The 17,104-nt window shown below is 32.9% G+C and overlaps 1 protein-coding gene across 2 annotated transcripts in view; it reads right to left on the minus strand.

The window, feature by feature from the left end:
* mmut (methylmalonyl CoA mutase) overlaps nt 1-17,104 on the minus strand; it is an 88,110-nt gene that overhangs the window by 31,775 nt on the left and 39,231 nt on the right. For both annotated transcript variants that reach the window (XM_021468503.3, NM_001099226.1), the window contains 1 exon segment: nt 12,827-12,942. In XM_021468503.3, the coding sequence (XP_021324178.1) occupies nt 12,827-12,942 (116 nt within the window).

Consider the following 17,104-nt stretch of genomic DNA (forward strand, 5'->3'; position numbering starts at 1 on the left):
CGGGGCATGTCAGAATCTAGAGAGCATTCGATTGGATATGATTTGAGAAACTGAAGTACGAGTAAAACCGATGATCCATTTTTGCGAAAGTACAAGCTTTACATGTTTGTATCAGTTTTATATCTTCTAAACACCAATTTAGTCACTGCTTTGGAGCACACTAGCTTATAGATATGCTATTAACGAACAATACTAATACTAACATCTAAAAAACTTTTAGTTTCAAGGGACCTTTAACTAATATACCCTTATGTTACTCTTATGTATTAATACATAGAATTTTACTTTTATACTCTTATGCATTTAATTAAAACATAGAAAATACTATGCTAAAACAAAATTAATAAATGGTCATAAGTACTACTAATGATACTAATACTAAAGATGTCAACATGACTGCTTATATTATTAGTAAAGATATGCTGTGCAGGGAACAGTTATATGATCGACTTTTGTTTCATTCAGAGGGAAAAGATTTCAGATGAAAATGTCTTTCAGGCAGTAACATTCAGCTGACCTCTCTGCCCCTTCTGTCTGATCAGCTGGGCACTCAGGACAAATTGTTAGGTGACATTAAGATCCAGGCACAAGGATCAGTGGGGCGTCCTGGCTCACGGCATGATGGATACATAAGAACATTATAATGACCAGTCATTCGCAAAAGAAAATCTGCTACCAGACCTACATAATATCACATCATAATCTGCTCCATCCGCTTTAGAAAAAAGTATACTCAAATTTAGATGTCTACAGACAGCATATTTGACATGTAGGTCTAGAATCACCTAAATCATTGATGAAATGGACATTTTTATAATTTTTATTTTGTTTTAGAATTACTGTATGGAGCGGCACAGTGGCTCAGTGGTTAACACTGTCACCTCACAGCAAGAATGTCGCTGGTTCGAGTCCCGACTGGGTCAGTTGACATTTCTGTGTGGAGTTTGCATGTTGTCACCGTGTTGGCGAAAAGTTTATTTTGATTGATATTTATTGGTCAACATTTAAAGTAATATACATTTTTAACAAACTGACAATATTGTGACATGTGTGGAAATATAAATTTCTATCAACTAATTCCAAATGAACAATAATCTACGTATAACTGAAAAGTTATATTCTCTGGTTTTTAATTATATAATTTCATTAACATCCCAGCTAGGAAGGACATTAACCTTTTGTCTTTCTGATTAAAGGCTCAGCCAAAGTAATGCAAATTGTCAGTTTCACAGCATGGGGTGTCTATTGTTTTCTCTTTTCGATCAAATGGTCAGGCGGTTTCTGTCTCCAGAACATGATGAGATTAGACCTGAGAAGCAGTTTACCCTGCCGACCACAACCCTTGATTTGCATGCTTTGTTTAGCCATATCCCCTCCTCCTAAGAACACAATATAGCCATGAAATCTTTGTCTTAATTCAGACTATTTTCAGACTTGTGAGAGACTTGTGAAAGAACTTGCAGACTGCGGACCTCTAGTAGGCTCTTGCAGACACGGACATCTTAAAGACGCTGTATGACTGCAGATTAACCAACACGTCTCAATAAAGGAATTCTGCTTGTTTCGAGTCTCCTGGACTGGGTTCTCTCTCTTCTCTTTTACTCATTCATTTATTTTTTTTACAACACATGCAACAACAATATTTCTATGCGCAACATTGAGTTTTCATTCAACTCAAAATAAATTGGCGGATGGTGATGTTTTTGAGATACGCTTACACCCTAACAGATATGGGTAGCAAATTGGACAAAGGCACAGCAAACCAATTTTAAAGTCAACTAAACAAATGATGGATTTAAAAAAATCTATGATAAGAAATGATCAATCATTAATAGCACCATAAAATGGTCAAACTCCACGTTTATTGTGACAGTAGACTGAGCTAAAACATATGTATTCCAAATTTGGTGAAAATAGCCATTGTAGTAAAATGGCCTGCCCACTTTGCGTTCTTCTGAATCCAGTAGTAAACGTAAACATTAAAAAAAAATTATGTTTAACAGAGCAAAGAAATTATCACAGTATGTCTGATAATATTTTTTCTTCTGGAGAAAGTCTTATTTTTTTATTTCGCCTAGAATAAAAGCACTTTTTAATTTTTTTAACACCATCTTAATGTCAAAATTATTAGCCCCTTTAAGCTATATTTTTTTGATAGTCTACAGAACAAACCATCTTTATACAATAACTTGCCTAATTACCCTAGCCTGCCTAGTTAACCTAATTAACCTAGTTAAGCCTTTAAATGTCACTTTAAGCTGTATAGAAGTGACTTGGAAAAAAATAGTAAATGTAAATGTAAAATATTATTTACTGTCATCAAGGCAAAGATAAAAGAAATCAGTTATTAGAGATGATATATTAAAACTATTATGTTTAGAAATGTGTTAAAAAAAATCTTCTCTCCGTTAAACAGAAAATGGAAAAAAATATAAACCGGGGGTGGGGGGGGGGGGGGTTGGGGGGGGGGGGGGTTGTGGGAGTCTAATAGTTCTGACTTCAACTGTATTATATTATATCATATTTTTTTCTGAGCCATTGTAGCAAAATGGCCTGCCCACTTTGGGTTGTTTTGAGTCCAGTAGCGTGAACGTAAACTTAAAAAAAGAAAAAGAAATTAATTGAGCTTTGAATATTCACATTTTATATGCAGTATAAAAAATGGCCACGTGTCTCCATAATCTTCCAATAAATGTATGAGCAAAACCAACTCCTGACATACATTAAAATGTATATTATAATAAGTACTACCTAAAATTATGCACACCACATTTTGAAAATAAATATTTAAAGTACAATTTTTTATTTATTTTTTTGCCTTAAATTTCATTTCTTTTATATAAAGAAGCTGGGATTATGACCTCTATTGCATGCAAACAAACCTGTAACTTGGCACACTTGGTAAATGCTAGAAATTTGTGACATACAGTTTGGTCTGTCTAATAACATCTTGTTAAAATTGAAAGATTCCACCAATAACTACAGAGGTTCAGTCATATGCGATTATACCCAAAATAAAAGAAAAAAACAAAACAAAACAAAAAACTAAACAGAACAAAACACAACAAAGAAAACAAAAACTAAACAACACAACACAAAAATACAACAGAACAGAGTAAAAATTACAATGCAACAAAACAACACAATAAAAAACACAAAACACGACAACACATTAAAAAACACAAAAAAAAACACAATAAAAAGTGTAACAAAAAGCAACACACACAAGGCAATAAAAAAACACAACAAAAAAAACAAAACACAAGACACAACAGAACAGAACAAAAAACAAGATACATTAAAACACAACACAACAAAAAACAATACAAGAAACCAAACAAAACACAACATACAAAACAAAAACTAAGCCAAAGCAAAGCAAAGCAAAGCAAAATAAAATAAAATAAAATAAAATAAAATAAAATAAAATAAAATAAAATAAAATAAAATAAAATAAAATAAAATAAAATCACTTGATTTTAAGGGTTTAACAGAACAAATGTGCAGCATGTGATGTGTTGCTTACTTCCGTTTTCTGAGCATAAACTTTTTTTACCCCAAAATTACACCCCATACGCAAGGCATGCACATTCTGAACTGAAGATTTTTTTGGCAACCATAAAGAGATGATGAGCAAAGACCTGCTAAAGACTTCCAGATCAAGCAAAACACCCTCATACCTTTGATCCGTCGCAGTTAGACAGAAACGGAGTGGCTGGTACTTTAAATTTGACATCAGGGCTGTTGATGCATTTACATATTCAACATCAATATACTGTATGAACTATCATCAACTCCCAGGCCATGTGCTGTCAAGTTGCTTTCATTAAACCCCAATCTTATTTTCAAGTGCGATAACACCAAAAACGACCAGTGAGAAAGTCTTGACTTCAGGGAAATGACAATAAACCTGCAAAGTGCCTAAATCATTGAGTGATTTGATCACGTTAAACGGCTCTATACATAGAAATCATGGAGCACGAATAAGTGGTGGATTAGATCTTCACAAAGAGCCGTGCATTATTTGAAACTCATGACACTAAACAAATCCCTCTTTACCACATAAGGCACCATGACAAATGATCTGATGAAGCTTTGCACCATGTGAAGAAAAATAAGATACTTTCAGCTTTTCATCTCACAATTCAGACTTTTTACTTGCGATTCTGGGTTTGAATGTGAAATTCAGATCCTTTCTTGCAACTATTAGAGTTCAGACTTAGTTCTGCAATTACAATCAGGTCTAAATTATTCATACCCCTGGCAAATATTGATTTAACGTTACTTACTAAAATATTTTTGCTTAAAGGAATTGATTTTTTCCACAATGATGCTCCTTGAACATCGTCTTACTATCTTTTGGGAAAAGACTATGTCATTTCAGGTAAAAAAAAACAAAAAAAAACATAATTGCTGGTTAAAAAAGTCATTTCAAGTCAGAATTTGCCAGGAGTATGAATAATTTTGCCATTGACTGTACATGTTTACGTCTCGAAATGCAGATATGAATAGAGAATTGTGAGACATGTCACGTCGCAAAGTTCAAATCATGCGAGTACACTAGACTATAATGTCCTCCACAGACACCATAATTCAATACCCAATATCAACATTTTTTAGAATGTCCTGTGAACAAATGATGCCATTATGGACCAAAATCTGTGAGTAATATTTCCAATATCAACAGCACAAACAATTAAATCAGTTTTGGAAAAAAAAACAACAACAACCCAGTACTAAGTGTACCTAATAAAGTGGCCGACTAGTCTACTGAACATCGCTCTCTTAGACTTTATTTTGCACTGGCCAGACAACTGTATGCTCTCCTATAAGTATTCATTACTGAAAGCTCAAGAGATGTATTGAATAATCCTTTAAGGATCAGGATAAATGCACTCTAACATCAAAGCATTCCCTCTGATTTGATACAGGAGATCAACCGATGACCAAATGAAATGCATTTCAGCTCATCCACTATTTTATCATATAAAATGGCTATTAATATTTCCCAGCTGATCTGGGATGCGGTGCTGGTAGGTCACATGGATTTTTAGATAGAGCACACACAAAAAAAGACAACTACAATGCAGTGCAAAGACAAAATGTAGTAACTTTTGCTGCGTCCCAACTCGCATACTATTCTTCTTAAATAGTATTCGAAAATAGAATAAGTATGACCAAAATTGCAGTATGATATTGAAAGCATGCCAAAGATTCCCGGATGGTCTACTATTTCTGTTACAAATTTGAAGTGTAGAACCGACCGTCCGTACTCTAACCACTAATATCTCCCACTGTACATTAGGCGCTAGATGTAATTTCGATTAGAAATACAAACTCTGGGAAAAAGTGTAAACAAACTACAAACATGGCGGACACGCAAGACCAAAAGTCAAGTACAGAGGCTTCTGTAATGTTGTTTGAATGACTGTTAATTAATATCTAGCCAACTGGAAAATATTTAAATCACATATTCCGTGTAATATTTAATCTGCAACAACAATGTGAACTTCTTTAAAGACGTGTTTGGACTATAGCTTCTGAATGCAAAATTATAAAAACCTGAGGAGATTTCTCTGCATGAGAGTCTCACGAATGGCAGATTAACAAACAGCTAAATTTCCAATATGGTAGGAAATTTGTACCTTTTCTTTACAAAAACTACTTTGTATAAGTATGTGAATTAAGAAGTAGCATTTGTTTTCGTACAAAAATGAGCTATTGATATTTTTTGCAATATTCAGGACCTTTATCACATGGATATGTATATCTTAAGCCAATTTTTATTAAATTTTTTTATAATTTCCAGTTTTATAATAGTTTCCTAATGTCTATTATTATTAATTAATATAAGGTATACTTATTTGTATAATAAACTACGTTTAATTTGCCTGAATCATTCTATACAGATCCACAAAACAAGTTAAGGTCTTTTGCCTTGTAGGGTAGTAAAGATGTATTTAATATGCACTAATGTTCTAATGTTTGGGGTAAATCAATGGGCTCTATTTTGACGATCCATGCGCAAAGTGCAAAGCGCAGGGCGCAAAAGCAATAAGGGCGTGTCAGACTCCGCTTTTGCTAATTTAAGGATGGAAAAATCCGCTTTGCGCCGTGGCGCATGGTCTAAAAGACTTGAGCTTATTTTATTAATGAGTTATAGGCGTGTTTTGAGAATAAACCAATAAGAGTCTCATCTCCCATTCCCTTTAAGAGTCAGTTGAATTGTGCCACAGTGCATTTGCTATTTACATGGGGGACTTTGTAATGAAAAAACTGAGCATTTCACTATAGAGAAAACAGTTAAACAGAGCATCTGCAGCGTGAGAATGACAGATGAGCCTCCTCATTTACTTTCACTTTCACTCTCGCAGATAGGGAAACTTCTTGTACACACAGACATCGATTAGCCTATAAATAATTAATTTCGTTTGTTAAGCGCAAAGATTTGTTTCAAAACCATTTCTAAATTCAGATCTAATTTCCAGCAAACGAATAAATGAACAATAATAACGAAGTGTGGTCAAAATACTGAGTTATATCCAAATACACATGGGGCACAGCATATGGTCTAAAACCTGACAGTTGGGCAAATCAAAGCTTGTTCTAAATGGCCTACTACTAAGTGGCTACTGCATTTAAATTTGAATTTACTACTCAGCGGCGAGAAAAGTTTGTTCTACAGTGTGAATGTGAGTATAAGAATGAAATTCGGATGTAGTACATTCATGATCATTTGACCTACCAACGTCAGCTGTGTTGCTGACGTTACTCTCATTCATAAATTTTCTCGCAGTGCAACATGGGATAGCGTAGCATCCATCGGATGCGCACTTCAGCATCTTGCCGGAAGTAGTAGGTATACTGTTTTGAGTGTACTATATAGTGTACAAGTATGTGATTTTGGACACAGCAAATATTTTTAAAGGTTCTGAAAGAAATTTGTTGTTGTAATGCTGATTTAAAATGTAGGTAAAACCTTTAATATTGTCAAATTGTATAGTATTGTTGTATTATATTGTTCATTTAATATAAACTCTTTTATGTTTTAATATAATGTGAAATTCTTTTTATCATCATTACACTCAAACAATTATTTTTGCTGCTTATTCAAACTAAATTAAAAAGAGCTGAATCAACAAAATTCTTAAGCATTTTTGGGGGACAACTTAAATGTTTTTACAAATTTAAGTGGATTAAACATAAAACGTTAATTTCAACATTAAGTTTTTATTATTAAATATAATAATAAAAATAATATAATAATGTTCTTCCACATTATTTGTAAACACAAAGCATGTCTTTAAAGTACACTTCAGTCTTCAGTGTCAGATGATCCATAAAACACGAGCTTGATTTTGTGGAAACCACAATGCTATGCCTTTGTAGAGCCTTTGATGAAACTGAATCTATCAAGCAATGCAAGATCATTTAAATTGGTTTTACAAATCAAAGTTCAAAATATCCCTAACATATGCTGTCATGGTTATTAAACACAACCTATGACTCAATCTTAGATCTACAGAGTTATTTAATACCAGCATAATAATGTCTTTGGCACTGTTTTCTGAAGCATTTTTTTTTATACCATTGAGTTTGAATGCAACACTCATACAATACTGTACTCTAGTGCTGCAGAGTACTGTTTTGTAAGGTAATACTTAATATCAAATATTATTATCCATATGGTGCAGACTGATTATTATATGAAGACAAAGTTCCATTAATTTGGGATTTGCCAATGTTCAGTAAGGCAAAAGATCTATTGTTTCTCAGTGTAAAACACAAAAACATATATAATTTTTTTGTTTTATACTATTATATTATTACATTTGAACCTAGATTTTAAGCCTTTATATTTCCACAAGTAAATCATGCTAATCTAGGGATGCAAAGAAAATAAAAAATTCTGGATGTACATGGCCAAATAATGAAAATGTAAATTCTAATAATTATTATTTTTTTTAATTATATAAAATTAAACAAGCCAGTGGTGCAGTATAAACTTTTTTTTGGGCTTATATTTTTAGCCATTTTTCTTTTTGAAAAAAAAAAGGACATTTTGATTTATCCCTGAGACTCAACAAAGGTTTTTACATGCTATCTCAGCTCAAGCTCCTCCTCCTAAACATCAAAAGAGAGATTTTTTAAATCCCTTAATTTGACCTGTATCAGTGTTACTTTAGTATTTAGCATCCTTGCCATAATATATATTTATAGATAAAGGGTTTTTTTTGCTTATTTTTGGAAGTATGACTTTGTACTTTTTCAAAATTTCACTTTAATATATAGGGTTCTATTTTAATGATCTAGGTGCAAAAGTCTAAAGCGCACGGCACAAAAAGCATTAGGATTTAAATACATTTTTGCTATTTTAAGGACAGTGAAATACGCTCTGCGCCCTGGCACTTGGTCTAACAGTGTTGTGCTTATTCACTTAATATCAGTTATTATGGGTGTGTTTTGAGCATAACGTGAATTAAACCAATTTAGAGTCTCATCTCCCATTCTCTTAAAGAGTCAGTTGCATCGCGCAATGGCGCATTCGCTATTTACATGGTAGGCTTTGTTAGTAAAAAACTGAATGCTTCAGTGGCAAGAAAACAGTTAAACAAACCATGTGCAGCACAAAGATAAAGAATGAGCCTCCTCCATTTGGCCTCTTTACTGTATCTTTACTTTTACTCTATACTCGAACGGTGTAGTACTTACTCCACTGAAGACATGCAATAGCCTATGTAATTTATTTTTTAAGTGCAAAGATTTGTTTCAAAATTTAACTCAGTTCTAATTTCCAGCAAAAGAATAACTGAACAATAATAACGAAGTGTGGTCAAAAATCTGAGTTATATACAAACACACGTCCTGTTATTATGCCCAATATGGGGATGTATGCGTTTCCAAAACCCGACAGGTGGACAAATCTAAAGTTGCTTTTATCAAAACAAATATAAATATGAATATAATAAATAATACTGCTAATAGTAATAACATTATAGAAATGCAAATTGTCCTTAAGAAATTGAAAAAGCCCCTCCGAGGTGAAGAAAGCATATTGGTTTTTATAATTATGTAGAAATAATATTTTTGCAACATTTTAATCCTTTAATTTGTCTTCATCTAAAGATATTTGTGGTATTGCTGTACATCCTGTGTGTATTAAGCAACGTGCAAGCGTTTGAACCACCATAGGAGCATAACTAACGCTCTCTGCGCTGAACTTTAGACCAGCTTTTAGTTGGTCAATGGTGCGGTCATATTCAGTTTCTCCAAATAGCAATGCGCCAACAATGCGCATTAACACACCTCTATTTTAGATAGGCATGCCTAAGAGTCCACAAAGTGGTGGAAATGGAATTCTATTTAAACAGCGTGGTGTAAAACATGAAGATTAGGGTTGCACTGTTCTGAAAACAGCAACAAATCGAACACGTCTTGCGCCGTTATGAGCCAGGTGTATGACAGTGTCCATAGTTTAACTGTAAGAAAATAAGTAATGCTGCCTTAGAAACAAGATAAAATATATAAAATATATAATGTAAAAATATATACAGTAGTCAACATTTAAATTGGATCGAAACCTTTCATCAAAGTTGTCCTAATTCTATTGATCAAAACCCATTTCCATCTTAGGACAATTTTAAAAAACGTTTTTGATCCACTTCAAGTGTTGACTACTTGAATATTATATTACGTTTTTAATAAATTAGCTCACGAAAAATTGATTATTTAGGAATCTTATGAATTAGATTCAGTTTTATTCCTGCCTTTCAGAATTTACATAGATGATAATTACTTTTTAATCTTTTAACATTCCCCTCACATTCAAATCCCACATAAATCTACATTTTTTCAGAGCCTTTTCTTTAACACTTACAGATTTATACATCTTATGCAACAATGACACTTTCTCCAATTCTAACACACAAAAATGATCGACAATGGCTGTTTAAATGGAACACATTTAAATGCTCGGCTGAAAAGAAGCCATTGACTTTCTTAAGGTTTTAGTTTTACTTATCTAATAACCCTGACCTGTATTGAATTTTGTTTTGCCTTTCATCATTGTGAGAAATAACAATTACTTTTCAATTAACCATCAACTGAGACAAGAAATCAATTATGGCCCTTTCAATGAAACACTTCCAACACTGAATTGAATGGGGTATATTCTCAGGGACATTTAAGCACTTTAACTGAACTGTTACGCCATTGTGAAATCACCATGTTTAACATCTGGCTTTTTTAAAAATCACTGCCCGATTGATATTCAATATAAAGTGGGTCTACTTTTTTTTTAAAATTTATTTTACCACAGTATTTTCAATGAAGTTTCTGCGCTCGCCTGCTGCTCCTGAAAGTGCTTGCATTTAAATGATCTTTAATCTTGTTTCATACTTGAACAATGCTTAAGTCAAATTAACTTATTCTATTGTAGTTAAATTATATTATTGATGCTGTAAAAAGTAACCTCATGAAATTTAAAACAGTCACTGCTTTGGCACCAGAAATTTGTCGCTGCATGGCTGAAAAAAATCTTGCTGTGCATATAGCCTATTGAAGCCCTTAGCTTTAGTTTACTACACTGCAACGATGAACACAACAACATGTTTTTCTCTGACTGAATCAATGATGGCTATTTCAATGAAACATTTTAAATGCAGGATATATATATATATATATATATATATATATATATATATATATATATATATATATATATATATATATAGAACATTTTCTTCATCTAAACTGCAATTATTTACACAATGAAATTTAGTTTGCCTCCAAAGAAAAAAAAAAGATCAATTATGTTCATTTCATTGGAACTTTTTCAAGCTGGACTGAATTCAGAAGCCCTTGGTTTTGTAATGCTTCTAGTTCAAGTTAACTAATAAACTAAAAACCCTGACCTGTATAGAATTAAGAAAAACAATAATTACAGTACTGCAATGACGAACACGACGATGCCACTTTCTCTGCTTCTAAAGATTAATAAAAGATCAATTATAGCCATTTCAATGGAACACTCAGTCATTGATTGTGTTGTGGTTTGAGTTAACTAATAACCCTGAACTGTCACTTTTAACACTTTTTCAATAAACCATTCTGTAATGTTCTGCACACATTATTCATTCCTACATCAATGAATATAATTCTATATATTTCTGTCAATTTCACAAATTTGAGCCTCTTAGCTTACAGATCTGCACTGCAATGAACACAACAACACATTTTTTCTCTCACTGAATCAATTATGAACATTTTAGGGAAATATTTCCAATGCTGATATACACTACCTGACAAAAGTCTTGCAGTCAATCCCAGTTGTAAGAGCAGCAAATAATAACTTGACTTCTAGTTGATCATTTAAAAAAATTGGCAGAAGGCAAATTCTTCAGCAAAATAGCGCTCCTTCTCATACTTCAGCCTTCACATCAAAGTTCCTGAAAGCAAAGAAGGTCAAGGTGCTCCAGAATTGTCCAGACCAGTCACCAGATATGAACATTATTGAGCATGTCTGGGGTAAGATGAAGGAGGAGGCATTGAAGATGAATCAAAAAATCTTGATGAACTCTGGGAGTCCTGCAAGAACGCTTTCTTTGTCATTCCAGACCACTTTATTAATTAGTTATTTGAGTTATTGCAAAGATGTATGGATGCAGTCCTCCAAGCTCATTGGAGTCATACACAATAGTAACTCTTTTTTCACTGCAGCATGACTTTATATTCTATACTGTACATTATTTTTGTTAAGTGACAAGACTTTTGTCTGAGCAAATTCAGACAATACAGTGCTAATTAAATCATTAAAAATCAAAGCATGATCATATTTTATTTTGGTAAAACAAGTGTAATCAAGAGGCCTTTGCCTTTCATTTAAGCCACTATTAATACCAAATGATCAACTAGAAGTCAAGTTATTATTTGTTCCTAAACCTTGGGTAGGTGACAAGACTTTTGTCAGGTAGTGTACAGTATGCCTTACCCAGAATATAAAAATACATTTAGATCATTTACTTTAATCAGTACTATTGGAATGTGAAGAGACTTTCAACCAGGACAACAAACAATATTTCAGAATACAATCACCTACTGCACCTTTAACGATATCGGCCAAACAATCCATATTAGTGCATCACTACTGAATACTTTCCATACCCACTATGTGTATATATTTCTCTGTCAACATTAACCATTTAACTTTTAAAATCTGCACTGCAATGATGAACACAATGAAATTTTCTCTGCCTCCAAAAAAAAAACAACACCAAAAAAATACATTTTGTTATGCTTTTAGTTTGAGTTAAATAATAACCTGTATTGAATTTTTCTTTTGCCTTTCAACATTTAAAGAAATGATAATTACAGCACTGCAATGACGAACACAACAATGGCACTTTCTCTGCCTCAGAAAAAAAAAAAAACCTCCATTTCAAAAAAATACTTCCAATGCTGGCTTGAATTGAAGCCCTTGGTTTTGTTATGCTTCTAATTCGAGTTAACTAATAACTCTGACACTGTATTGAATTTTTGTTTTGCCTTTTAACATTTAGAGAAATAATAATTACAGCACTGCAATGACAAACACAATAATGACACTTTCTCTGCCTCCAAAGAAAAAAAAAAGATCAATTATAGCCATTTCAGTGGAACACTTCAAGTGCAGGATTAAACTGAACAGAAGCCCTTGATTGCGATTAGGTAACTTCACAGAGTGCTCGATTGGACTTTATACGTGACGATTTCAGATCGCGTCAACATGGATGAAAACCTTAGACTTCAAAAAATCCACCCTGTGAATCATCGCCCGAGGGAGACTAACCTTCTGCAGCTTTTCAATCTGCTTGTTACGCACAGCTGTGTTGTCGATGGCAAGCACGTCGACAGATTCTTCCTTCTCCAGGCGGTATTTGTTGACCCCCACGATGACCTCAGAGCCTATAGGGAGACATGGGAGAGATGGTGTGAAAGAGCATCAGTCGGACAGCCTAAATAATGAAGGCTAATGCTGAACGCCTGGAGCTGAAATAAAGCGTAGCAGCTTTGCAATTGTCTGTGCACGACCCTGTAGGTCCAAATTAGGCACTTTAATGGGCTCCTTTCATCTCATTATGTGGTGAGGATAATCAGCCGTATAGAAATGGAAGCTCGCGGGGGAAGCGTTACATTATCTTATAGCACATGTTCATTAAAGACAAACTAGCGGGTACATCATCTCTAGGAATATCCTTGAATTCTGAGTACTGGAATAATGAGTAGCTTGAATGTGAATGAGAGTCAAATTCATTACCAAGTGCGCATGCGTTCTGAGTAATAAATCTGGCTCTTATTCACATTAAAAAAAACTAAATTATATGACAAAAAGATGTTTTTAATCTTATTTTAACTTTTAATTTAGTTTATCAAGTTTCCACTAATATTGTTTAAATTATACAAAGTTTGACTTAATATTTTGGTCAGCTTGATTGATGCAAGTTGAGATGACTAGAAATTTTGATTTGGTTCAACTAAAACATTTAGACAAATACTGTACATTTAAGTGCATATACTAATAAGTAGCACACAATAATAATAATAATAATAATAATAATAATAATAATCATCAGGGTTCAATGATTTTTTCTACAAGCCCGATTGGGCAGGGGTTGAGATTTTTACTTGCCCTACAAAAATTTTAACTGGCTCCACCAAAAAAAAAAGTTAAAAGCTATTTCTTAGCCACAAATGTTAAATAATGTGTCAAAAGTCAAACATAATTGTATACTTATACTTTTTATTCAGCATAACGTTTATATATATATAAATAAATATATATATAAATAAATGAATACACACACACACACACACACACACACACACACACACATATATATATATATATATATATATATATATATATATACATACATATATACACACATATATATATACACACACATACACACACACACACACATTATATATATATATATATATATATATATATACATACATACATACATATATATATATATACATACATATATATATATATATATATATATATATATATATATATATATATATATATATATATATATATATATATATATATATATATATATATATATATATATATACATACATATACATACATATATATATATATAGCCTATAGCTGGCGCTCTTAAACACGAAGTAGGATGATTAAATGGGGAAAATATTTCCCATCACGATAAAACATCTTGTTATAACAACATAATTGATTGAAAAAAATAATGAACAATAATCACTTGTGTATGACAGCATTGTCTTGACATTAATAAGTGGGCCTCGGAATATTAAACAATGTGCCTTTTTTCATTTTTGTTTTCTGGTGATTTGTTTTTGTTTTTTTTGGTAATTTAAAATAAAATAAAATAAAACCATTTAAAAATTTTGCTTGTCAATTTTTAACCATGAAAAAGAAAAATGCCTCATATGTAAATTTTCGTTATTGAATTTTAAATCAAAAATCAAATAATGGCTCATTTTTAATGTCACTTTCATTCATTCATTGGCTTAGTCCCTTTGTTTATCAGGGGTCGCTACAGCGGAATGAATCACTAACTTATCCAGCACATGTTTTACGCAGCGGATGCCCTTCTAGCTGCAACCCACCACTGGAAAACACCCATGCACTCTCTCGTTCACACACATACACTACCGCCAATTTAGTTAATTCTATTCACCTATAGCGCATGTCTTTGCACTGTGGGGGAAATGGGAGCACCCAGAGGAAACCTATGCCAACATAAGGACATAAGGACAGATGACTAGCAGAAAATAATAACATTTGCATCCTGGCTTTATTTATAATGTACATAGAGCGCACGTGGTCATGACATTAAAATGTGAGCGTCGAAAAAGTGCATACCCGAGCAGGATTCAAAACAATTTCATAATCTTGCATATTGTAAGCGGCTTCATCATACGCACACATCAAAAGACTATATATATACAGGGTTCAAACACATTTTTACTACTAAAACTCCATGATTTTTCCAAGACTTTCAAGTAAATTTTCATGACCTAATGTTTCATGCAATGTCTACAAATGCGAGGTAAAAGAAAAAATGTTTGAATTTATTTCAGCATATTGTAAAACACGCAGCAATCTATTTAGTTTCATTTTACATTTATATCTATGTAAAATTGATGTAGATAATGCTTAAACCGCACTAATAATGTGAGAGTATGTGATTGGCCAAGGAGAGAAAAAAAGTAAATAACCTAGAATCATACAGATATCGGTTTTCCCTAATTATTCTAAAACTTTGTGGGTTTTTCTGTTTTTCCAAAAAATGTTCAAGCCTAAAAAATGCCATGTCAAAATCCCATGACTTTTCCAAGTTTTCCATGGTTGTATGAACCCTGTATATACACAGTAGCCTAATAGGTCATCCCTGAACGATGTCCACAATGAAGCAGTTACTGCTCCTTCTTGTGCACAATGATGAACAGTGATGGCGCAAACCACCAATCAGGTCATCTGCTTTGATGATGATGAACCTCACTGAGATTCTAGTCCATGACTAAGGTGTAGAGCAGTTTTACAATTCAGAAAGTAAATAACTGGAGATAGGGCAAAAGGTTTACCAATAATCTTCTGAACTAATTTGTGAATTTCTTTCCAGGATGTCTTAATTCAATTCAATTCAGCTTTATTTGTAAAGTGCTTTTACAATATAGATTGTGTCAAAGCAGCTTCACATAAATGGTCATAGTGATTGGAACAGTGTAGTTCAGTTTTTAGTGTTTAAGTTCAGTTCAGTTCAGCTCAGTTCAGTGTGATTTAATCATGTCACAGTCCCAGAATACATGCATCACAGTACCAACATTGGATTTAAACAAACAAACAAAAAAAAAACACTGGGAAACATTAGGAAATATCTTATTTAGATGAACTGGTGTTAAATAAGTTCTGTTAAAGAATAAAAATGTTTGCTTGTGGTTTGATATTGAGGCCCCTTCGAAAAGTATGCCAGAACAGACTGAAAGCCATTCTTCTTCACTAAACTTTGTTCCACGGTCTTTCTCTCATTTAAATTTCAAGAAAGTGAGGGAAGAACACCCTATATTAGATAACATTGAGTAAAAAAAATGATGAGAATACAAAAAGTGTAGAATACAATTGTTTTTTCCATGTCAGAAAGATCAAGACGTATTCTGCCATCCTTACGGGATAATTCTAGAAAATGTCATGGTTGCAGAATTTTTTTACAAGTTGTTATTTGGTAAATCAAAATCCTGTTTTAATAACTGAAATGATTTCAGGTTCCTGTTGTCAAATGTCTGATCTAATTCCAAAATTCTTTTTAGTCTCCATGATCAAAAAAAATGTTTTGAATAGCAGGGGGTAGATCAGGGTTACACGAAATAGGAGATTTTAAAGAAAGAACATAAGGAATATTTAAATACTTTACCACATCTTTCCATGCTAAGAGAGTGTTTGAAACTGTAAAGATGTTGAATACAGAGTCAAGTTTATCTACACTATTAATCAATATCTCTTTCGAAAAGGAAAATCCAATGGCCAAAAGTTACATGCAATAAACAATAACTGAAAGGTAATTATACTTTTTAGGGGGAAAAGTATAAATTATTTGGAATCTAAAAAAAAAACAAAAAACTTTAAAACAGACAAAAACTATTGATGACTCATCCTGCACTACAGGACTGTTGGGATTTCTCCAATCAAATTCTCTGCAAAAAAAGAATGTTCCTCCCGCAAATTCCACATGCAACAAATAAATCCATATAAAGTCTCTGACCAGTCTATTGTTTAAAAAAAAGTAGACAAAGTTCAATTTCCTGAAAATAAAGAAATGAAAACCCCTGAATTAGTGAGGCGGATAATATCAGAGAAGTTAACTAATTGGTCTACTCATGCACATACCGCCACTCTCCAAAAACAAACCAATACACATGAGAAAACCCACCGAGGGCCCTCAAGATCAAAGAACATAGACAGCTTCAAACATTTGCAGCAAAGCCAATATAGGTGAGTTTCTGATTGAAACCACCTCCTTGCATCTTCTGGACAACTTCAGGGTGACATCCACTGATAACCAAAGCCTGA

The sequence above is a fragment of the Danio rerio genome, chromosome 20, assembly GCF_049306965.1.
Source record: "Danio rerio strain Tuebingen ecotype United States chromosome 20, GRCz12tu, whole genome shotgun sequence".
NCBI classification, from domain to species: domain Eukaryota; kingdom Metazoa; phylum Chordata; class Actinopteri; order Cypriniformes; family Danionidae; genus Danio; species Danio rerio.